At 31.8% G+C, this 25,967-nt stretch overlaps 1 protein-coding gene across 1 annotated transcript in view; it reads right to left on the reverse strand.

Moving 5' to 3' along the window:
- Positions 1-25,967, reverse strand: part of Nep1 (M13 family metallopeptidase neprilysin 1) — a 74,108-nt gene that overhangs the window by 44,887 nt on the left and 3,254 nt on the right. The window contains exons 2-3 of the mRNA XM_076394447.1: positions 18,711-18,836; positions 11,050-11,245 (exon numbers count right to left, since the gene is read on the reverse strand). Of these exons, the coding sequence (XP_076250562.1) occupies positions 11,050-11,245; positions 18,711-18,806 (292 nt within the window). The 5' untranslated portion in view covers positions 18,807-18,836. The remainder of the gene's footprint in view (positions 1-11,049; positions 11,246-18,710; positions 18,837-25,967) is intronic.

Raw genomic sequence — 25,967 nt, forward strand, 5'->3', positions numbered from 1 at the left:
AAAGACACATGTTCCATTCTAACTTCAAAATATACAAATACAGTTCCGCAATTCATAATTCAAGACACAACTATTGACGAAAAATGGTATTCACATCTGGAGATATTTTGATAAAAAAGTAGCTAGAATGAAAGAAATAATTGCACCAGGTACTACAACACCTTTACAAATTAAGCAGTATTTGAAAATGCCACTTATTAGAGTTTATAAAACCCATTGAACCTCAATTTTATCAATTACATTTAAATATTCTGCTATACCTGTAACATCCATCCCATCGGAACGCTTTTTTCCAAAATCTGACCAAATTATTAACAATCGAAGAAATCGCCTAACCGGAGAAAAGCTAACATGACTATATTTTTCAATAGTAATTTAAAAATATTTCCGTTCAATAATAAATGAAGCTTTTATTTTATTTAAAATGGGTCTGATAGTTATTGTGCGATCATTTTTAGTTAGTTTAGATTAGTTTTTTTATCAGTAGATATAAACGTATACCATTTTTATTTAGTATTTATGGTTATCGTACATCTTCAGATTTTAGGTTTTGTTTAAGTTCTATTTTTATTCTATTATCTATATTTATTATAGTATGTTATTTAAAAATAGTAATTAACATATTATTAAAATACGACAAATTATTTGGGGGTAATTATTTCATTCCTTTTCCATTAGATATCCACAAAACATTCAAATATAAAAATAATTTTATTTCATTTAAAATGAAATTAATAATTGCAGCGTAATAGCCTTGAGCAATTATTCATTTCGCCGGCTTGGTTGGCGCAGTGGTAAAGGTGACAGTGGGTCCGAATCCTGCTGGGGTATGGTCCTAAATTTGTGTTTGTGTTTGTTTAATATTTGTGATTGTCCTAGCCAAGAGTGTAAAATCCGACAAGGAAAATGATCCCAGTCACGCCAGTAATCAGGCTGGGTAAGACTGGATGTCTTCTGGGAAGATATCTAAGTTGTTCACTCGCTAGTTGGTAGGCGTAATGCCAAGACCCGTGGTTCCGAGCCCACGTTAAACAGTAAGCCCAGTCCAGATAAACCCTCGTTGGTAAAAAAGGAGACTTTAAAATATAAAAAAAATATTTCTTTCCTTTTATTTTTTAAAATTAGTACGAGAAGGAATATGCACATCTTCGTTTCACTTATAGTACGGTTGGAATAAGCATACGAATAAAATATAATAAACAATTACATTTATTATATTATGCCTGGTAATTACTATTTTCAGTCGCTAGTTTTTTGACTATCGACTGTTTCGACTCTGTTGCGACTATCGACTGTTTCGACTATTTTCAGTCGATAGTTCCCAACGCTAAAAATAACCCTATGATATAACGATCAATTGATAAATGTATATGGGCTAATAACTCAAGAATGATATTTATTTGGTAACGCTATCTATAGCCAAGCGGAGGAAGTGAAGATGTAACCTAATAAAAATTGTGTATATTATTAAACAATTCATCACATAATGTTTATATACCTGGTTGTAATATAATTCTAATTGATTTGTTTTAACTTCCTGCAATATAATCGACTACCTGTATTAGCTAATGAAACAGGCTTTAAGATAAATGGATTACTCAATCCATTAGAAAATTATGTTTTATCTTATTACCTATCTCATCACATAATAATTCGACATCGTACCAGAGCGGTGCGTGATATTAAATTTGCATATCAATTTCAGCCGAAAGTGATTTTAATTGAAAACTGGTAACGTGAGACGTAGAAGAGCTTATTAACGATGTAGGGTAAAAATTATCGATTAATAAATTTACTTTCACTGAAGCGAAAATTGCTAATCGCAAACCAAAATAATATGGAAAGAAACAGGACGTTAAGTATAATTGACGTTTCATTTTTGATGTAATTTATTATTAAAAACACTCAAGCTTAGTTGTGCCGTACGTATCTTTAAATTACATTAAATTTGAAAGGTGAGAAGGGATGAAGGTGTACGTTTCCGTCGTTTGGGGAGAAGTGCCATGCGACATGCCCTATTTATTTATTCATATGAAAGTTACCCTGTTTTTTTTGTGCAAAAATAATTTCAATAGAAAGCAATTTTACTGACAAGATCTTTTTTATAAAGCAGTGCAATCAATTTCTCTATATGCTGTTTCTAATTTTGTCGTAATTTTTCGTTGTTGATTCAATCAATATTTATTATCATTTATTAAGAACTTGAATAAGGCGTTGCCAATTTTTTTTATTTAAAGTTTTGTTTCTAATATGTTCTTACTATTTATATTACTGTTTCCTATATCAGTCACAAGAAACATGCAACTTCATTTTAACAAAGTCGAATTATGGTTGAAAAAATGGCGTATCAAACCAAATGAGACAAAATATACCCATGTGACATTCACCCTTTGTAGAACAACTTATCCCTCAGTAAAAATGAATAATTATAAACTCCGGCAAGCAGACAAAGTTAAATATTTGGGAATGCATTTTGATCGACGTTTGACTTGAAAAAACATATAGTGACAAAACGCAAACAGCTTGGTCTTAAACTAAACAAATGTGTTGGCTGACAGGGCAACCATCTAAATTATTCTAGATAAGGTTTTGCTGTATGAGGCAATACTTGAGCCCACTTAGACCTATGGTACTGAAGTGTGGGATACTATTAACAAATCTAACATAGTTATCCTTCAGAGGTTCCGGAATAAAGTGTCGCGAGTCATCGTCGATGCCCCATGTTACGTCTCCAACAAGCTAATTCAACGCGATATCCCCTTAGAAACCATAACGCGTGTGATTCGAAGTGTTAGTACAAAGTACTCTGAAAGATTGTTAGTGCAATCCCAATATAAATGTGCGCTATGACAGTGAAGTGCGTAGGCTTACATGCAAACTACCATAAGAACTCATTAATAGACAAATAGAGTGAGATATAATAATGTCTAGAACAAGTTAGAATATCCTTTAGAATAAGTTAGAGTAGACTTTCGAAAATGTTAGAATAGTCTATAGAATAAGATTTAAATTATAAGTTTCTTCAGCAGATCACTTACTGAAGCGATCTTCAGCATGCCAGTATAGTTATATTGTATAACGAAAATCATAAAATAATACTTATTGCCCACGGGCATATTGTTGAAGTTCTAGGAGATTAATTATATAATCACTATATTTTATCAACAAAAAAATTATTTTATTTAATTTATTTTTGTTATACTTTAGTGTCACATTTTTTCAATTAGGTTTTATCTGGAGCGGAGCATTGTTTAACATGAGATACGAAACACGCTCAGTAAGCCTACTGATTTGAAGACTTCCGGTCTTACCTAGCCTGTTTACTTCTGTGTCTAGGACAATTATTTCTTAACATCATCACCTATGAACTATTGCAATTGTTTGTTATAAATATTCAGGGTTTGGAGGGATTCGAACCCGCAGCTATCACAGCGGTATTTAAAGTTCAACATTAAAAAGTGTGCAATATAAAGAAACTTTTTGACAGATCACATTTTCGATATATTAAGTAGAACCAATCTATGGAATATATTATGAAAAATCTATTAATCATAAACTCGTTAGGCTTTTTAAATATATTGAATACGTTTAAAAATACAGTGTTAGGTTATAGGGTAGGTATAGTCAACACGTCACAATGTTGCGAAATATATACAATCAGAACAAGCATAGTGCTAAAACAACGTTTTCCGATGTATTACTCTAATTATTATCACTAGTATTTTGAAGAATTTTGTTGTCAACATGGCTCACCAGTACTAAATCAAATATTATAAAGTGATTCGGTTACGTGTTCCGACGCTTCAGGCAACATTCTATCTCTTTTAAGTTAGGATAGAATGGCAAGGAAAAATACGCTTCGAGTTAAAAACGACGTTAACAGGTCAATTGAAAACTCCCCGGCCTACCATAGTAAAATACATTTTTTTGGTAAAATTAGTGTTTTTTATTCAACATAATCCCTTCAAGGGCGATACAATGATTATAGCGACCCTCCAACTTTCCGATACCATTTTTGTAGTACGATTTGTTCTTTGCTTCAAAATAGGCCTCAGTTTCGGCGATCACCTCTCCAACGAGCATTTTTTGAATAAGGAAATAGTCGCTGGGAGCTAGATCTGGAGAATACGGTGGATGAAGAAGCAATTCGAAGCCGAATTAATGGATGTTTGCCATCGTTTTTCCTGACTTGTGACGGTGCATTGTCTTGGTGAAGCAGTACTTTCTCTTATTTCGTCCTTCAAACGGTCCAATAACGCCATGATAACGCTGTTGATGGTCCTTCCTTTTTCAAGGTAGTCAAAGAAAATTATTCAATGCACATCCCAAAATACAGACGCCATAACCTTGCCAGCCCACTGTTGCCTTTTTCCACGCTTTGGAGCGGATTCATCGTGTACAGTCCACTCAGATGACTGTCGATTGGACTTCGGAGTGAAATGATGGAGCCATTTTTCATCCATTGTCTCATATTGATGCAAAAATTCGGGTTTATTATGCTTGATCATCTTCAAACACTGCTCCGAATCATCAGCACGTCGTTGTTTTTGGTCAAAAGTGACCTCGCGAGGCATCCACTTTCGCACAAAGCTTTCTCATACCCAAATATTCGTAAATGATATGATGTACTCATTCAGTTGATATCTTTATAATGTCTGCTATTTCATTCAATTACAATTAACAGTCAATCAAAATCATTTTGCCGATTTTTCTAATGTTTTCGCCGGTAACAACCTGTTCTGGGCGTCCACTGCGTTCACCGCCTTGATTTTCCTGGGGCAGTGTCCGGAAACATCCAGGAAGCCAAGTTTTTGCTTTTACTGTATTTATTCTCTTCAAAAAGCAATATTTTATCAACACGCGAAATTCTTTTTTATTAATTTTTTTCACAATAACAAAAGTTGTGTCACTCAAAATGCTATAATTCGCAAACTAATGATCCGACAGCTGTTAAATTTATACAAGCATCTTTTGAGGGTTAGGGCTACACATATGGAACATATGGGTATAATTCTAGTAACGCAATCTTTGTGTCAGGCCGGGAACTTTTCAATTAACCTGTTACATTTTTAGAATCTACACTTAGCGGTACATTCGACGTAATATATGACGTGCATTGGCTGTTTTATTCGAATGACTATAGTTCTGTATGATCCGAATTTATCTCCCGGTTTGTCAATTGAAAAATAATAGGCAAACATAAGATACTACACCCTCGCATCATAAAACGAAATTTAATCTGATGCCTGACCTTATAGGTCGATATTTTTTCTCGATTTTACACTCACACTTTATACCCGATCTTGTACAATGTCGTGCAAAATCTACAACTTTTACGGCGGTCGTAAAGCTGCCATCACTTTTACGTGTTTATTTTTAAATCTTCCGCGATGCGACCGTTCGGAAAATAGGCAGGGAAAAATGTATCGTCGCCTATCGATTCGTAACAACGCATCTGACCTCAGTGAAATTTTTATTGGTACTTATATTGTGCCGTGACAGCACACGGGGGCAGAAACGAAAACTGTTTGAACATTATAGGCCTAAAAAAATAGTGTTATCTTCGTATTTTGTTAGGTTGTAAAAGTAGACCTGGATCAAATAAACAAAATATAAATCTATCAATGACACTCTAATGATCTAATGACAAGAAAAATACAATGCATTATTATGTAAGAGCATAAGTAAAAAAATTATTGTTTTGTAAAAATAATGATGTATTAACTGAGATTTCTTTCAATTTGAAAATACGATAACGCATTCATTTTGGGCTAGCAAATGTATAATACGTTAGTCGAAAGCTCGAGGTAGTTAATTCTTTAAAGGGATTTGTGGAACAAGAATTCACTGCTTTCATATATAGTGGTGGCTTTTTCATTTGGTTTTAACTATATTGGCTGCGTTTGATCTAAACGATTTTGGTCTTTTTTATGGTAGTGTTTATTTATATGGTTTTTGGATATATATATTTTGTTTTATATATATATATATATATATATATACATATATATACGAGATTAAATCTAATAATCATGATAAAAAATATAAGTAAATAAAGCTGCATGCGCCAAACTCTGATTATTCTCTGTTCTAAAATTAAATGGAGCTCAATATGCTTATGGATGATTATGGAGTAACGTATCCTGTCAATACAAAGTAGCAGTGAACTTACCTCATCAAGATGTATAACATATTGCCTAGTGCAATGTGTAAATTTGTTTTAAAATATTTTTCTTCCCATTTTATTCTAGTTAATAAAGAGATAAATGCAGTTTAATAAGTTAACATAAACATAAAACCGAATCAGCCTGCAAAAGTCGGTCGGTTGTCAAATGTCCGCAAAATTCTTAAATACATTAGTGATAATAAGAGGCAAACCTGCAAACGTTGTTTTGGCGTTTTGCCTGTTTCGAAAAATTTTAAAACGCTGCTTAATATTTTTGATAATTCTGGTTGAAAATGCCGATGCCAAATATATGGCCAGCAAGCAATCGATTACGTCTCTAATAGATAACTTCGAATAGGAAGGAGGTAATGGGAGTCCGTTAGTATGCAATGCGTTAGTATTGATTATTATTAGTATTGATACTATTAAATATTAAGCTACGGGGTTTTTATTGGAAATATTTTTATTATTTTGCACTTGCACTGAATATTAGTATGGCCAACTAAAATCCATTAAATTGAACAAAAACAATATAATGTTGGGTTCACCGAAAATAAAATATTTACGTATCTTTATGTTTTTATACTCGTATCTGTTTTAGTTCTATTCAATGAATGAAATAAATGTATGAAAAGTATACAAGACAGTTAATAGTTTTTCTAATACATACATAATTTAATGCAATTATTTCAGAGATAACTGTTAGTATGGAGAGTATCCATAGAAAACTTAGGAATGTGCAGTTCTTCGAGGGATATAAATTATCACTTCAAACGCTGTGTTCTCTATAGGATTTATAAATAGTATAAAAATAACCCGCGAAGAGGTCCAATGCAATTTCCAGAAATTGTTTTTAAAAGAATACAAATTTCAAAAGCATATAATTAAGTTAAGGGAGAACTGTTATTTCAATTTCTGGGCAGAAATGGATATTTTAAAGTGGACCGTCAAAGTGGACCTTGGCAAGATGATAATGAAAAGAATGTAAAGGCAACAAAAGTTAATAGAAAAATGTAAAATCAGAATAACATTTGATTAGGTTTTGTATATCATAATATTGTTTAATAATTTATGGCAGACATATTGTTCTTCATGCTAGAATCAGAAACCCAACAAAAAGATCCCAACAAGTGGTTGGCAAAGGCCATAATTACAGAGTCCCTAACAAAACAAAATTTAATGTTTTGATGATACTATGTAAAAGAGTAAGATGTTTTAAATTGACACTTGGTAAATATAAATGAAATGTTTAATTGTGTTTTATGTAATTTACGTTTTTAGAAACAAGCCTGAAATATGCAAATATGGCTTCCTCCCTATATCTGTACATTCGATCAAATCGAATTGTTATGGGATGTGATAAAGACTTACTACAGTAGACATGCAGATCGAGAAAGATATATAGGGAAGAACTGTTTGGATGTGTGGAAAGGATTATCTACAAAAACGCCCTTCAGTTTAGATTTTCTGTTTGGTTGGATTGATGAAAATAGTGGAATTGTGAACTAGTATTAGACTGGAAATTAATAGCTTAGTTATTGATTTGAATATGTTAGTGGCTCAAAAAGTGACAGGGAGTGAATGAAACTTTCTGAATGTGGGATTACGATTCTATGCTGATAATACCAAGATAGAGTAATAACAGTGGAAACAACTAAAAGTGAGTATATAATTAATATAGAATAATTGTAGAAAATCGTATTACAAAGTGTCAAATATGTATGTGCATGTTCATAATTATTTAAAATAATCTATTTGGTTAAAAGGTACAAGAAAAAAAAGTATACTAACTGTTTTGCAGATTTGGCAAATGCATTAGGGAGAATGCAGTGATAGAAGAGAATGTGAAGAGATACCATAGCAAAAAAAACCTTCCTAAGACCTTCCGAAGTAGTATACAGAGATAGAACTTAAATAGATACTCTCTGATGCTCTAGGACTTACAGTTTATCTACCCCGTACCAGTGATATGCCTAAATTAATACAAATGACAATAACTACATTCGTGTATAATACACTTTTAGCAATAAACAAGTACCAAGAAGCATCAAGGGAAACTTGCGAACAATGAAGAATAAAACTCAATAAGAATAAAGTCTGTTCACATTTCGTCACCATTTTTTTCACAAAAAGAAAGAGAAACCATCACTATATCACATGAAAGGAGGTCTAATTATTTGAAATTATAGTAAATGTTAAATCTAAATAGAAAGTTATTAAAAAGGGAGTGTTTCTTAGAATAAAAATATAAAAAATAAGATCTATAAATATAAGATTCTAATCGTTTTAATAGTGCAAACAGCAAGGTAAAACTAGCGGACCCGATAGATATTGTCCTGTCCGAAATTTGCCTTTTTGTTTGGATGGAATAATTTAATTCAACAATAAAATAAATACTATAAGATCAATACAGCTACATATTCAGAATGACATTATTTTAAAAGTCCACTCCAAAGTAACATCAAATCCATGAAAAATTTGAAAAAAACTACAGCAGATTATCAGATGAATAACCGTAGATAGGTACTACTTCTAAGATAGTTATAAATAAACTAATGGTTCTTCTAGTAGTTCAATTTTTATGTAGAATATAAAAATATTAAGTGTATTTTGTTGTCAAAATGTTCAAGAATATTAAATTATGAGCTAACGAAACATCATGAAAAATTGGAACTAAATAAAAGGCCCTATCGTGAAATATAATATTTCAAGAAAAATTGTTGATTTTATTGGGATTTGGATTTTATTCTTAATAGCTATCAAGCTAAATCTTACGATGGTGTAAAGTTTTATATGGCAGGAATAAATAAGTTTCCAACAGCAATGTCTACTGAGTAAAATGTTCGAGATTTACTAATAGTTCGGCGGATATACTGCCATGATGGACGATTGTTCTCTATATGCATTCCTTTGTATATAGATTTCTGTAATACATAAACATCATTGTAACCTGTCATATAACGAGTTCTATTACTCTGGCAGAACTGTTAGAATGTTGAGAAATCCCATAAAAAACATATACTTATTACCGTGTTATTATTATAAAAATTCCCATAATGATATGGAGTACATCTATGTCAACCAAGTTTATATTTCATATTACGATAAGCTATAAACGGAAATATAAAATCGATGGCAACATCAACAAAAATGGCTATTTTTGAAAGGAGTTCTCATTGCTTTTATGCGAGGTTTTGATGTCTGGTTTGTCCAATCCAATCATATGTTTTGGTCACTTTTTTAGATTTGTATAATGAACAAACAGGTTAAAAAGCACTTCAGTTCATAAAAAATTAAAAAAGTAATAATTTTTAGTTCAGAATTTGATTCTTATAATATTTTCACTTGAACAGGAGATTTCTTGAGAACCTATGTTTATATATTTTTAACTATTCTTATGTTTTGTTACGTATGTTTTATATTTAAACTTCAAGAATTATAAATAATATATAATTAAATATATATAAATGACACAGTAGTCATTAAACATACAATTGGCTTAACTTAGTTGCTTCATTCTTATAATTTGGTATCTGGTTATTTTGATTTTATAGATGTTTTACAATTGTAAAAGCCACTTCATATTAAATAGAATTACTAGTCCCTAAAAAGCCCAAGAGACTGATGGGCCAATAAATATTATATTAATTCTTAGATAGGGATACAGGTTCTAAAAACAGTAAAACTCATTTTTAACCGACGTAAAAAAGGACGTTTTATGTTCACCTGTATTTTTATAATGAATGTTCGCCGATTTCTCCATCAATTATGGATCCATTTTCAAAATTATTTTTTATTCGAAAGAGTGCATTTCCTAGGGGGTCCTAAACCTAGTCAGGATCCGTTGGAGGAATGGGCGGAAATCGAGGGAAACCCTCAAATTTCAAAGTCTTCACGTATATTTTATTTAAAATAATCAGATATTTGGGTATAATGTTATCGCTAAGCTGATGTGACGGAAAATAGTCGTTCAGTGAAAAAGTAATTGTTTACTTTTTAAGCAGTAACCATATCATATAAGAAGTCCTAGAATTATCCTAGTCAACTGTTTCTACGGGGTAACGGTTAGAGCGTTCAGCTCATATGCATTATGTTCAGTTCATATCATATGGTCGCGGGTTCGATTCACTGCGAGAACAACTTTTTGGCCCTCGGACCCAGGGGCCTGAAGCGTGCCTTATTTTCATTTATTGTTTCTTTATACCTATTTTTCTCTATTTTTCATTAAAATGAAATTACGAACAAAACAAATCTAATTTGTTGCTCTGCACCGACTTCAAAGTTTTCAGTTGGTAGTAGTTAAAATAACATTTTAAATAGATAAATAGGTTTAGATATGCATTACGTTAAATTGTGTGTATATAGTAGAATATAAAAGACATGTTGTAGGTAGGTTAAATAAGGTTCTTGATAATTTCTATTTACTTATTACAACGATTATAATATACATATTTTATTTTAAAACTATTTTTTGTGTGTTAAAGATCTAAGTTTGATAATTTTTTGCCCTATAGTAAGTTCTTTATTTATTTTCTGAAGTCGGCTCAATTTTTTGTTAAACATATTTTCTGCGCAATAAATAATTGGCCTATTAAAATACTTAAGAATATTTTTCCTAGCTACCAAAAGAATTTTAGTTATATGGATTTGTGTTCTTCTTAGTGGAATTTCGTTAAAATTTACCTAACCTTATAATATGAATATGAGGCATACACCTTTTATAAGAACCAAATCTAATATTAATAATAATAATAATAATATATAGTGGACCTTTTTACCTACTTTTATAACACTTCCAAATACACATGTTAAATACATCAATGATGAAAGGTGAATCAGTGATGAATACATTAAACCAAAATAAAAAATAAATTCAGATTTACCTTGACAACTCTTTCCTTTACTGCTTAAGAGCATGAGTAGCAAGATCCCGCAAAATATAATCAGAGCCAGAACAGTCGCAAATAAACATTTCTCCTTGGATGGCTTGGCATTAGGCACTACTATGGTCTTCGCGCCGCTTCCAGACATTTGAACCACTGTGGTTACTGGTAGAGGTTCCTGGCTGGGATTTTTCGTCTGTAATAAGAAGAAAGAATTACTACTAAGAAGAAGAATTACTACTTTTTAAATTAAAAATTGATAGTTTTCCTCTTTCTTCACAACTCAGAATAATTTTACTACAATGTTAACGTCGAGTGATCTTTAAACAAAACTGAAAACAAAATTCTGATGAATAGAATATTTTAGATGAGTTCTTTTCTTTTGCAATGAGTTCACGTCATGATAGCGTCGAATTTGTTGCTTATCGCAGTTTGCAAATTTTTTTAAAATCAGACATTATTTTCTTTCTCATTTAATTCTAGTTAAAAACTTACAATTTTGTCTGATGTGTCGGAACATGTAACTGTATCACCCTATAAAATTTACCTGGTTGCCAAATAAGTCCAAAATTCTTCAAAACATTAGAGGTAATAATTAGAGGTTATTAACCGGCAAACGTTGTTTTGGCGTTTTGCTTGTTTTGATAAATTGATAATCGCTGTTTAATATTTTCATCTACTCTGATTTAAAATGCCAAAGCCTATAAATTGTTCTAGTAATTTATACAGTATAAATAGTCTTGTACTTCGAAATGGAATGAGATAATAGGAGACCCTCTTGTCAGCGTAATGCGTTAGAGGGGTAAGTATTGATACTATTAAATATTAACATAAGTTAGTGGGGCTTTAAATGGAAATATTTTAGCGTTTTGCAGTTGAATTGAATATTAATATAAGTTCTGTTATTAAAATCTTTTAAGAAGTGAAGAGTGTACATTATGTAGATGAAAAGTGAACATTACATAGATGTTAGATGCACCAAGATCGCCTTAATGGAATTTAATTTTATGCAATGCATGAAAAAGTGTGTCTAGTCATTTTATGAGTGTCAAGTTATTTTTCTCCAATGGCGACTACCAGGAAGAAATTAACCAATATATATATATATATATATACAGTATATTGGAATATGCATGTGTCAGTAAAAAACTCGTTTTTTTAACTGACTTATAAAAGAAGGTTTTATGTTCGCCTGTATTATTTTAATGATTTTTTCCGATTTCTCCATCAATTATGGATCGATTTTCAAAATAATTTTTTTATTCGAAAGAGTACACTTCTGAGGTGGTCTCATTGCGCCAAGTTATTTTTCTCCAATGGCGACTACCAGGAAGAAATTAACCAATATATATATATATATATATATATATATATATATATAAACTTGAAGAATTATAAATAATATATAATTAAATATATATAAATGACACAGTAGTAATTAAACATACAATTGGCTTAACTTAGTTGTTTCATTCTTATAATTTGGTATCTTGTTATTTTGATTTTATACATGTTTTACAATTGTAAAAGCCACTTTATATTAAATAGAATTACTAGTCCCTAAAAAGCCCAAGAGACTAATGAGCCAATAAATATTATATTAATTCTTACGTAGGGATACAGGTTCTAAAAATAGTAAAACTCGTTTTTTAACCGACTTATAAAAGGAGGTTTTATGTTCGCCTGTATTTTTTTAATGAATTTTTCCGATTTCTCCGTCAATTATGGATCGATTTTCAAAATAATTTTTTTATTCGAAAGAGTGCACTTCTGAGGTGGTCCCATTGGAACCAAGTCAGGATTTGTTGGGGGGAATGGGCGGAAATCGAGGGAAACCCTTAAATTTCACAGTTTTCACGTATTTTTTATTTAAAAATTTTTGTTAAAAATAAAATAGTGTACATTATGTAGATGAAAAGTGAACATTATATAGATGTTAGATGCACCAAGATCGCCTTAATGGAATTTAATTTTATGCAATGCATGAAAAAGTGTGTCTCCATAAATTAATATAAAAACAATATTTCAAAGAAAATTGTTATTCTGGGAAGCATTGCTAGAAAGGGAGGTAATATAATATTGAGAAATTGTAATACATTTTCTAAAAGTATATCACCAAATTAAGAAAGATTTCTTATTTAACTTAAATTATTTAAATGACGCATGCATATTCCAAAATGGAACATTGGGTCAACCATGGCAAGGCAGTAATAATAACCTTTGATTGGGTTTTGTTAGTCATAATATATGATTATGATTCTTATTACAGATATATCATTCTTCATGCTGGAAACAGAAATGGTTTTATTCCTGCAGCCAAGTTATTTTTTTGACTACCATGATGAAATTAACCAATATATATTTATATATATATATATATATATATATATATATATATATATATATATATATATATATATATATATATATATATAGGGCGTGGAAAAGAATTTCTTTCTACAATGGACATGGAGGTCTATTAAGTGTACTAAGATTATTTGGACCTTTAGATTGCATCAACTCCATCAGGCACACGGAAGAAGACATTCACAAATGTTGGAATCGTGAACAAGCGTTTGGTAGATTACGAATTAACACTTTAGTAGTTGACTTCAACAGTGACTCAGATAGTAAAAGTCAAGTCAAGTCAGTGTGATTGAATGAAATTATATATGCATTAGATGTATTATAATTATTTTTGTTTCACTAATTTAGTCACATTAGAATTTTGTTATATATCAAAGTCAAAATAAAGGAAAAGTCAAAGTTGATGTGGCACAATCGGTATAAAAATTTTATTAATTATTAATTAAAACATGGTATTTGGCTTTTGTTGTTTATACTTGTTTATCCTTAAACCATATTATAAGACTATGATTTCCAGTTATTAAAAAAATTATGTTTTATACATAATCCCCATGGATCTTTGTACATTTGATCATACTTTGTCCAGTGTCAATGTATGTTTTCAAAGCCAATTAACAGTATGTGTAACGCATCCCGAAATACGCTATGAGCTATGAGATTTGCGGTTTCGACTACTGTTAAGATTCATGTTAAAATCCATCCATCTAATCTTCGATCTCTTTTACCGGGAAGGAGTCCTCGTACACTTTTATCAACTTCGGATGAATTTCCCTGGGGTTTAATCCATCCAAAACGAAGAATTTCATGACAGCTCTATATTCCAAACATTTTAACAAAAAAATACATAAAACCTCTACTGCAAAAATTCGTGTAAAGAAACCACTCGAGAGAAAAAGTTGAAACTTGTCATACCAACTCATGACACAGTCGCTTAAGACAAGAAACATACATTTTTGCTAGTTAAAATACCATCTCTGTTTCAGACCGAGAGTATTCATACGTAAAATGGCGAATGAAGGAACACAGACGCTGAACAGAACTAAAATTTTTAATTTTTAATAATAACATAATAGAATTTCTGGAATAGATATGTTGATTATCTAAATTATTTATTTGAATGGATTTTAAAGCCTCTTTCGGTTTGATTTTTATCTTCTCAACCAACTCAAAACATTGTCTTCGAAAGGTGCATTGTCTACAATAACACTTTTGGTTTGGATTAACTTTGTGAGACATGCTAAAGAAGAAATTGACAAGTGGCGGATTTATGTTACATATATTGGACAACAAATGTTAAATATATTTCAAATTAGCAACTTAATTGTTAACTGGATTAGCGACCCATACAGTAACTGAGTGAAACTTTCCAGGTATGAGATTATGATTTAATGCTGACAATTACTGAGGCAGGGTGATTGAGAGAAAAAATAAGAATTAAGAAATAAGAAATTGAATAAGAAAATTGAAATTGAAAAGAAGAAGAATAAGAAATTGAGAAAATTCAGAAAATTGATTAAAATGTAATAGTAACTGTTTTGCAGATATTGTAAATGTATTAGGGAGAATACAGATGTAATATCTAGTTATAGCAAGGAAGGAGAAATACAGTGATATCAAATTGATTTGACAAGGAAGCGCTGCAACAAAGGAAACAAAAACTAAACATAATATGCCTTCAAAAGAAAGCATTATATTATATAATCGTATATATATATATATATATATATATATATATATATATATATATATATATATATAATAAATCTTTAACGAATTTTTAATTCACACCGATATACTGGATAAAAACAATCATCATTCGAATGAGCTTGCTCAAAAAAGAATAGCACATCTTTCTTTTTGCGTTGGATAAAATGGCTTTATTAATAGCGAATTTTCAACCAGATTCCTTAAGCCATTTAACCTCCGGACAAGGAGAAAAAATGGAGGAGATCGAGAGAAGGCGCCCATTTCCAAGATAATAAACGCCGCCAAAATGAAAATAAATTCCAGTAATGGAAAATCAATTTTAAACAGATTTGCGCTTGGCGGCACGGAATCAAAATATTTTTCTAATCTAATCCCGCACTTCTTCCCTTTATAAATTCCCGTTATCATCGTAATTATTGTATAAGCATTGTGAATTAGTTTTGAAGGATTTATTTGCGGATTCGAGGCATTTTGATGAAAAATTATTAACATTATTATTTTTCAAATTATTGCTTATCCTCTCTTTTTGGCAGACTTTGCGGTTTCTATAAAAATATGATTCTTAAATAAAAAAATAAAAATTCCTACAATACATTATAATAAAAATACATACATACGTTCAATACGTAATACATTCAATCATTTTCGAAAACTTTTTCATCAATAACTAAGCTGCTTGAGAGTTTGAGCTGGGGTTTCTTCGAATAAGTCTTGCGATTAATTGCCTGGGAGCTTTTTACACTTTCTAGACCGTTTTTTTTTATCATTGATTCGATATTTTTAACAAAATCACCATTTTTAAAACGTGGAAAGCAAAACTGACAAATGAGATATGGTGGAGTAGTATCACCATACAGTGATAAGTTTATAAACATATTTGTTGGCGCTCAATAGCAATGTCAGACGAATGTCAAAACCATCGAATCTAACAATTAAGTTAGGTTGCTTAACAGTTGTTTGTATTTACGCTAGGCATTTTCGCTAAAGTATATTACTGATTAAGATACATGCAAGAAACTAATATTTTTGTAACGAATTATTTTTATAGAAATACATATACTACCATAGTAAAACACATTTTTTTAGCAAAATTAGTTTTTTTATTCAACATAATTCCCTTCAAGGGTGATATACTGATTACAGCGACCCTCCAACTTTTCGATACCATTTTTGTAGTACTATTTGCCCTTTGCTTCAAAATAGGGCTCAGTTTCGGCGATCAACTCTTCATTTGACGAAAATTTCTTTCCAGCGAGCATTTTTTTGAGTCCTGAGAACAGAAAATAGTCGCTGGGGGCCAGATCTGGAGAATACGGTGGATGAGGAAGCAATTCGAAGCCGAATTTATGGATTTTTGCCATCATTGCATTTTTGTTTTCACTGTCTTATGACACGGTGCATTGTCTTGGTGAAGTGGCTCTTTCTTTTTATTCAAATGCGGCCGTTTTCGGCAATTTTGTACTTCAAACGGCCCAATAACGTCCTTCCTTTTCAATGTAGCCAATGAAAATTATTCCGTGCACATCCCAAAATATAGACGCCATAACCATTGAGTTTTCCCACGCTATGGAGCGGGTTCATCGTGTGTAGTACACTAGAATGACTGTCGATTGGACTTCGGAGTGAAATGATGGAGCCACGTTTCATCCATTGTCACATATCGACGCAAAAACTCGGGTTTATTGCGCTTGATCATCTTCAAATACTGCTCCGAATCATCAACTTGTCGTTGTTTTTGGTCAAAAGTGAGCTCGTGCGGTACGCACTTTACACAGAGCGTTCTTATACCCAAATATTCGTGAATGATATGATGTGCACGTTCAGTTGATATCTTTAGGGTGTCTGCTATTCATTCAGTTTCAATTTACGTCAATTACGGTCATTCAAAATCATTCTTTAAAATCAGTTTTCTTCGGTAACAACCTCTTTTGGGCGTCCACTGCGTATACTGCCTTGGGTGCTCATTTCACCACGTCTAAACTTAGTATACCAATCCTTGATGGTTGATTTTCCTGGGGCAGTGTCCGGAAACTCGGCATCTAGCCAATTTTTTGTTTCAACTGTATTTTTTCCTTTCAAAAAGCAATATTTTATCAACACGCAAATTTCCTTTTTATCCATTTTTTTCACAATAACAAAAGTTGCTTCACTCAAAATGCTATAATTCACAAACTAATGATCCGACAGCTATCAAATTTATACACGCATCTTTGAAGGGTTAGGACTAACTAAGAAGCATATGGATTTAATTTTAGTAGCGCCATCTATGTGTCAGGGTGGGGACTTTTATCACTAGATTCAGAGTGCAATATTTTTAATGAAACCTTGAGTGGTAATAATTACCAAAAGTGCATTGAGAGTTTTGTTTAATATTAATTTTTACATAGTGCATACTGCATTATCTAATATAGTGTATTACCACCTGCCAACTAATTTCTTAAACATATAAATAACATATACTTGATAATTTTGACGGTTTATATGCTTTAACATTAAGACGAATTTAATGAATATCAATTAGTATTTCTTGCTCTTTCGGTATCATCACATAACATTAATGGAGCTAGATTCCTTAGCTTTATAATCATTTTATCACCAAAACAAATAATTATTCGCTACATGAATAGGAGTTCTTACAAATTAATTTAAAATGCCGTAAGCTCATTTAATTATTTCCCTTTAATATCGTACATTTGAAAGATGTTTTGGCTGAAAAACTGTTTTGGTTCAATATTCATGTTCTTCAAATGTACTATAATATAAAAGGAAAAAGCTCTTCAAAAAATAATAGCAATGCCAAATATATTTAGATTATTTTCGATTTCAATTTCCAAACTATAAAGGCAACCCTTATATCGTTAAATAGTATTTGTAGTTTATTTTTGAAATGGCATTGCCTAGTATTGGTAATAGCCTTAGTTGGCATATTAAAATTTGAACCCAGACAATAATGAACACTTGTTTATTAATTGGCCAGTTTTCAATGGAGGTAGCGAATTTTCTCGTATCTCTCTATATTTTATAATTCTATCTCCGGCATCAGGTTGATAATTGCGTTTTTATTGCGATATTGAACTTTAAATCAGACACTTATCAAAACAAATAATATAACAATATAGGATCATTGAAACTGAAACAACCTGATCAAAAAAACTGAATCAATTAAATTATTAGCTTATTCGCCAGATTTAGCTCCCTCAACCTCTTCTCACGCCTCAAGCGATTGAAAAGGGTTAGTTTTTTTGAATTTCCATTTCATTTCTACAAATCCCCCATAAGCCAGATTTAATTTCGTCAGGCTTCTAATATATAATCAAAAAACTATTTCGAGAACATTGCTTTTAGCTTATTCGTGAGATTAAAAAACCTTTAATTTGATTAAGATGGGATCCAGGGATTATTTTGAAGGGGACGAAGTAAATTTGGAAATATAAATAATTCGTTTGCGCTTAATTTTAAAGTCTTGCTATGTTAATACTACATTTAGAAAATATACCAAGAATGATATATGAAGAAAAATAAATTTGTAAAGCAAATAATTTAAAAAAAGTAATAATATTAAAGCGAGAAATATAATAATACGTTACCTTAAGATATCCATTTTTAGCATCGGTGCATTTCCAGTTTTTGTCGACCTCCATGTCAATGGATGCTGCTAAGTCTGGATCGGTCGAGTTGTGCATTTAGGGTCCACTGCTAAGCGACTGTTACATCTGTAACAATGATCAAGTCGTATAAGTGATAAGATAACACTGATTGATGTAACTATTTCTATACCATGACGGCATCTATAACCTTAATACATATCTGTTTGGTTTATGAAGACGGTTTATACAATTATTTTATCGAAGTATTTCTAGGAAAATCTATATTCATAAACAATATAAAATATATAAAAGTTAAGCTACAAATATTGAACATAGAGAAATCAAGTTATCCATGCAAAAAAATATGTAGTATAATTTTTATGTCTATGTTAGTTGTATTATTTTATGAAGTTCGAGTGAACAGTATTTTAGAATGAACTCATTCAATAAACATCTGTTGTATAAAAATGCAATTGTCACTAAAGAACTATAACAATATTAAATAATGAATCTTCATTGAATTTATATTTTAAAAATATATGTTGGTTTGTCCTCTTCTCGAGCAAAGAAAGCTGATACCAACTCACCAGTTTGGTTTCAGGAATAAAGACGTCTCATACAGAAAAAAAATTCTGATGTTGCAAATGTTTCAACAGTAAGTGATTTAGTTGAAAATAGCTTAGTTGTAGTTGCTTGTTAGTCATACTAAATTTAAATTGTATACTAGTTTTAATAAATTAATGTACAAAATATAACTTGGTTTGTATTTCACGTATTGGAATTTGTCATCAAACTTTAAATGTGTCAAGAATACTCAAATATGAATAGGATATGAAACTTAAGAAACGTCGATAAGGATAAGAAGTAAGCAATGAGGATAGCAGTGAGAAGTTAGCATTAAAAAAGATTAAAGTAGAAATACAGTAAACAGATGCTAAAATGGTGGGATATGAAAGGGAATCATGTTACGTCTTGATAACACTTAGATGGAGGTAGTTTTATTGCATTCACTTTTTCAGTGAGTACTAACCTTCAAAAGAAAGTTGTTAAAATTTCATGATATTGTACTCATAAGTTTGTGAGTTATTTTGTTAAGAGTGACACTACTTTTGTTAATTTCAGAACAATGGATCAACAACAATTTCGTGTTTCAATTTTATACTGCTTCTTTCGTGGTCGTAGACACCGATAATGCAGAACGCAGTGGAAGTCTAAATGAGATGGTAACGCCAGCAAACATTTAAGAAAATCCACAAAATCGTTTTAAATGACCGAAAAGTGAAGATGCGTGAGTTAGCTAATACTGTAACACAAAACACGCAACATCGCCTCTGTTGACCAAAAACAAGAACGTGTTCATAATTCTGAACATTTTTACGCCGATATGTGACAATGGATGAAATATGGATCCATCACTTCAACCTGAGTGGACAGCATTGGTGAACCTCGTCCAAGGCGCCCGAAAGCACAACAATCGGTATCGGTATTTTGGGATGTGCGTGGTGTAATATTTATCGATTATCTTGATACCATCAACAGTGAATACTATATAACATAATTGGAGCTTCTGAAGGCTTTCTAGCCCTGAATTGTAAAAATTTCCACAAATAGTGGAAAGTTAAATTCAATGAAAAGTTTTATGCAGTGATGTTATATCAATAGAGCAATGTCAGTTTTTGGGTCAATTATGCTTGCAATTCAGGGTTATTGAACTTTACGGTCGCCGATCAAAATCATCGCGTTTGACCTTTGAAACTAAACCTATTTAGAATATAATGGTCATATTAATGATAATGGTGCTCGAAAACGAAACTAAAAAAGTAGTGCACAATTTTTAGCGTGTAGAAATTATTTGTTATTACGTTTTACAAAATGTTACATTCCATTGGTTTCTCCAACAATATATTCCTTACAAGTATTATATTAAGTATTAATTTTATTTTATTTGAATAAAGAACAATGATAATAACAATAACAAATAAAATAACAATAATAATATAAGTCGAAATTTGTACAGAACAAAGTTTTTTCAGGAAAGTTTTCTTCGTTCAACTGTTTCTACTAATATAATAAAGCCAAAAACTATCATATTTTAGCGAGTCGTGTTCAGCTAGAGAATTGGTGCTTGGTGATTTTGTTTTGTGAGAAGAGAGGAGACCATGGTTGATAACTAAAGTTTAGTGATGAAGAACTACTATTCAAAAGCTCAATGAAGACTCCTATCACGCATTATCTAAATAATTATGAGTTGTTAAAATATTTTGAGAATGATTGATGTCGCCAATTAAACTAACATAACAGGTCAATTGGAAAGTGCCCGACCTACCATAGTAAAACACATTTTTTGGCAAAATTAGTTTTTCTTATTCAACATAAATCCCTTCAAGGGTGATACACTGATTATAGCGACCCTCCAACTTTCAATACCATTTTTGTAGTACGATTTGTTGTTTGCTTCAAAATAGGCCTCAGATTCGGCGATCACCTGTTCATTTGACGAAAATTTCTTCCCAGCGAGCATTCTTTTGAGATCTGAGAACAGGAAATAGTCGCTGGGGGTCAGATCTGAAGAATACGGTTGATTTCGGAGAAAGCAATTCGAAGCCCAATTCATGGATTTTTGCCATCGTTTTGCCACTGACTTGTGACACGGTGCATTGTGTTGGTGAAGCAGCACTTTTTTTTCTTCAAATGCGGCCATTTCGTCCTTCGAACGGTCCAATAACGCTATGTAATAGTCGCTGTTGATGGTCCTTCCTTTTTCAAGGTAGTCAATGAAAAGTATTCCATGCGCATCCCAAAATACAGACGCCATAACCTTATCAGTCGACTGTTGCGTTTTCTCACGTTTTGGAGCCGGTTCGTCGTGTGCAGTCCACTCGGATGACTGTCGATTGGACTTCGGAGTGAAATGATAGAGCCATCTTTCATCCATTGTCACATATCGATGCAAAAACTCGGGTTTATTACGCTTGCTCATCCACAATTCATCATCCTCAAACACTGCTTCGAATCATCAACTTGTCGTTGCCTTTAGTCAAAATACCCAAATATTCGTGAATGATATGATGTACACGTTCAGTTGATATCTTTAGAGTGTCTGTTATTTCATTCAATTTCAATTTATGGTCATTCAAAATTATTTTGTGTTTCCACCTCCAATTCCTTTGGGCGTCCACTGCGTTTACCGTCTTCGGTGCTCATTTCACCATGTCCAAATTTAGCATACCAATCCTTAATGGTTGATTTTCCTAGGGCCGTGTCCGGAAAATAGGCATCAAGCCAAGTTTTTGCTTCAATTGTATATTTTCTCTTTAAAATGGAATATTTCATAAAAACACGCGAAATTCCTTTTTATCCATTTTTTTCACAATAACAAAAGTTGCTTCACTCAAAATGCTATAATTCACAAACTAATGATCCGACAGCTGTCAAATTTATACACGCATCTTTTGAGGGTTACAGCTAACTAAATATATATATATATATATATATATATATATATATGGATTTAATTCTAGTAGCGCCATCGATGTGTCAGGCCGGAGCCTTTTCACTTGACCTGTTACCTGCAACATCCATCCCATCGGAACGATTTTTTTCAAAATCTGGCCAAATTATTAACGATCGAAGAAATCGCCTCACAGGAGAAAAGCTAAACATTTATTTTATTTTTGAATAGTAATTTGAATATATTTCCGTTCAAAAATAAATGAAACTTTTAGTTTATTCAAAATGGGTCTGGTAGTTATTGTGCGATCATTTTTAGTTATGTCATGGATTAGTTTCTTTCTATCATTATGTATAAACGTATACTGTTTTTATTTCGTATTAATTCTAGTAGCGCCATCTATGTGTCAAGCCGGGTCTTTTCAATTGGTCGCATTATAAAACGCATTTTTGATTTGTGACTCACGTATAAAAAAAAATTGCTGGATTTTCACCGGTGGTGAAAATTGGATCGACTAGTATGATTGGAATATAGTAAGATGTAATAATCGTGATAATCCCCCGAAATAGACTGGCAATAAAAAGTATTAATTAAGTCTGATATTAGGTGGTTAAATGTATTTTGACCAGCGATATCTATTGGTGAAAATATGAATTATCAATATAAATAATTATTAAACAATCTAACCTAAGTGTTAAATTCGATGGTTTTAACATTCCTCTATATAAAATCACAGTATTACATTTTATACTGTTGAGTGGTAGAGTGTATACTGACACTAATCATGAAACCTTATTTCAATTGTCGGTTAACTCTCAAAGAACTTTCAGACAACTTAAGTTGTTGAAACTGTGGGGGTATACGGCTCGGTGAATGGTAGTAGAACGAAAATAAAGCAGTAATGGTTACATTGGTTACGAAGGTGAAAATACAAAGAGAAAAAGGGAGCGCTGTGTTACTTGAAGACGCTTGGGAAGTTGATGGTGGCACATCTGAACTGAAGGATTGTCAGTAACTGAAATGATCCATCCAAAGTACACTTCAATGATATTCGAGATCAACGTCTCGGGGTTGTCAGGTCTTTGTTATTTTACTTTGTTTATTAGAACGTATTCAACGTCTACCTTCTGCGTATTTTGTAGACTGCCATTCTAAGATGTAAAGTTCGACATGGTTTAAGGTCACTACAATTTAAATCTTGTTAAAAGTTCACATGCAATGGGAAAGTTCCAAAAATGAGTTTCACTGCTTGATAAGCAAATAAAGAAGGGTTCTCTCTGTTTTATTGCGAATATTGATGAATTCCCTAAACGCAAGGAACAGTTGACTGAGGATATTAAAAACTAATTGAGGAAAGCTTTGAGAGAGACAACCACTGATTTAGTCTGGTAAACCATTAACCTTGCAAATTAGAATCCAAGTTGAAACTATTCAATATTCTTTTTCCAACGATGTTTTATTTTGAAATTTGAAAAATACTGCAAAATAAATGATAAAATAATAAAAAACATATTTGTTTTATGCCCTTTTATTTATGCTGGATAATGAGCCATAACCATAAACGATAAATATCCCTGTTTATTACGGCTATATTTGTTATGGAATGATCAATAATTTGATTTATAGTTTTACGATGTTCTTTATCGATAAAGGCAATTAATCAATATCAGAAATGTACTGAAATTTAATATCGGTTCCATTAACGGGCAAAATATAACCGAATTAGACGATTGTGTCTGTTAATTGACTTGTTTTTTAATTAAATTAGGTGGTAATGTTTTCGAAGTTTATTTGCGCCTGTCTCAGTAAATTTAATAAACCTAAAATGGCCCTCTTAACACATAATTTTATACCTAGGAATCTAAATTGATTATTAATTAATAAAATATTATATTTAAAAAATTGTTAAGGTGTATATTAATAAAACAACTCGTTTATATTCGGAACAACATATTAGGCCTATGAATTAGTTTTAAACGTTTTTTTTTTATTTGAAGCTCCGTATAGTGTATAGCTGCTATTTGTTGATGAAGGAGAGAGGTCTGTAGAATACGGCGGGTGGGGTAGCACTTCGGATTTTAATATTCCCATGTATGTTTTCACCAGTTTTCCAACATGTGATTGAGCGTTGTCACGCTGAAAAATGACATTTTTATGTCTTAGCTCGTATTCTGGTCATTTTTCGTCCGGTGCTCGGTTCAAATGAATCAAGTGTAATCGATAGCGATCCCCAATTGATGGTTTCATCGGGCAGTGCCTTTAAATTCTCGTCTCCGCATTTTTTTGATTGTTTTTTTTTTGTTAGAACGCTTTTTGTCATTGGTGCCATTTTTAAAACATCGAAACCAGTATTCACATGTTGAAATCGATGGAGCATGGTTATCATAAGCTTTACACGGCATTCGACAGACCAGCTTCAGCTGACTTTTTCTCCAAATTGGAGTAAAAAAGTAAAACTTCCCGCAAAATGCGATTTAATTGGTACATATTCAAACATTTTTAACGCACTGAAATTGTTGTTCACACATACAGAAAAGTGAAATCTATTGGTGAGGCCTCAACATGTATCCAGATCTATCCGATACGATTTAATACGCAGTAACACCTATCGTAAATATTTTTAAAATAATTTAAAGACCTGAACATATAGCCTGTTGAATAACAATAGCCGATACATGTGAAAGATGAAAAAGAAAGATGTTAAAAGAGAATGGTGTCTGATGGGTCGAAATATATAACCAAATAAGTCTATGAAATTCGATTGGGATTGGTAGTGGTGGGCCATGTTGTCAAATGTCTGCAAAATTCTTCTAAATATTAGTGATAATAATTTGAGGTTATAGACAGGCAAACGTTGTTAACCAAACGTCAAATTTGATGCGATATTATTGCGACGTGGTGACGTCATACATTTTGATGACATGTATCAGATCTTTTATTGGATAGACTATAAATATATTCAAGCTTTCATCTCATTCATTCATAATTTATGCTTGTTTTGACAATTAATGATGAAGAATACGAATTGAAACATTTTCAATGAAAACACTTTAACTTTATTTAAGAAACCATTACATTCCAAATCAAACGACAGTATAGTCCCAATTAATGGAAAAATATCACAGATAAACCTCGAAGTCGATGTTGCGGGAAAATCTGTAAAAATGTCATAATAAACATTAATATCGCAAAGAAGTTCTAATATAGAAGGATTCGTGGGTCATCTAACGATCCAACCATGGGCCATTTAACTACTTACGTATGGATCATCTGAACTAAAAACATTAAATAAACGGTAGTGAAGAAGCTTTGAAGACAACTGCCATTTGTGGCTTCTGTGAATACTTTTCTAGTATAGCATACTCTATAGGCTTCCAAAACTCTTGAGCCTTTTCCGAAAGTCGACCAATATGCAGGACAGCACGTTAATAATGTCGGCTCCATATACAAGAACTTTGTAGACACTATCAGGCATAGAACAACAGTCACATTCATTTTATTTTATGAGGATAACGGTCGCAAAATTGTTCGTACTCTTTTTAGCAACTCTAAGCTCAATCGGATAATTCCTGATAGTTTTTCCGTTGAATTGAAGAATCCTCGGACAGTGTTGCCTTCATTTGATGCACCGTTTTTTTGCCGTTTTTCTCATTTCCTACCGAAACTTCTTTCAGATAAATTCCTTCCTTTTCCCAGCAAATATTTATTTTCCCTGTCAGCTTGCCATTTCCGTACTGAATTATTACAAAATGAACCTAGGTTTGAATAAAAACTGAGGTGACATGCAAAAAGAAAAAAATATCGAC

The sequence above is a fragment of the Rhynchophorus ferrugineus genome, unplaced genomic scaffold (genome assembly GCF_030347505.1).
Source record: "Rhynchophorus ferrugineus isolate W39M unplaced genomic scaffold, kcgeb_rfMv2 rfM2, whole genome shotgun sequence".
Lineage (NCBI taxonomy): Eukaryota > Metazoa > Arthropoda > Insecta > Coleoptera > Curculionidae > Rhynchophorus > Rhynchophorus ferrugineus.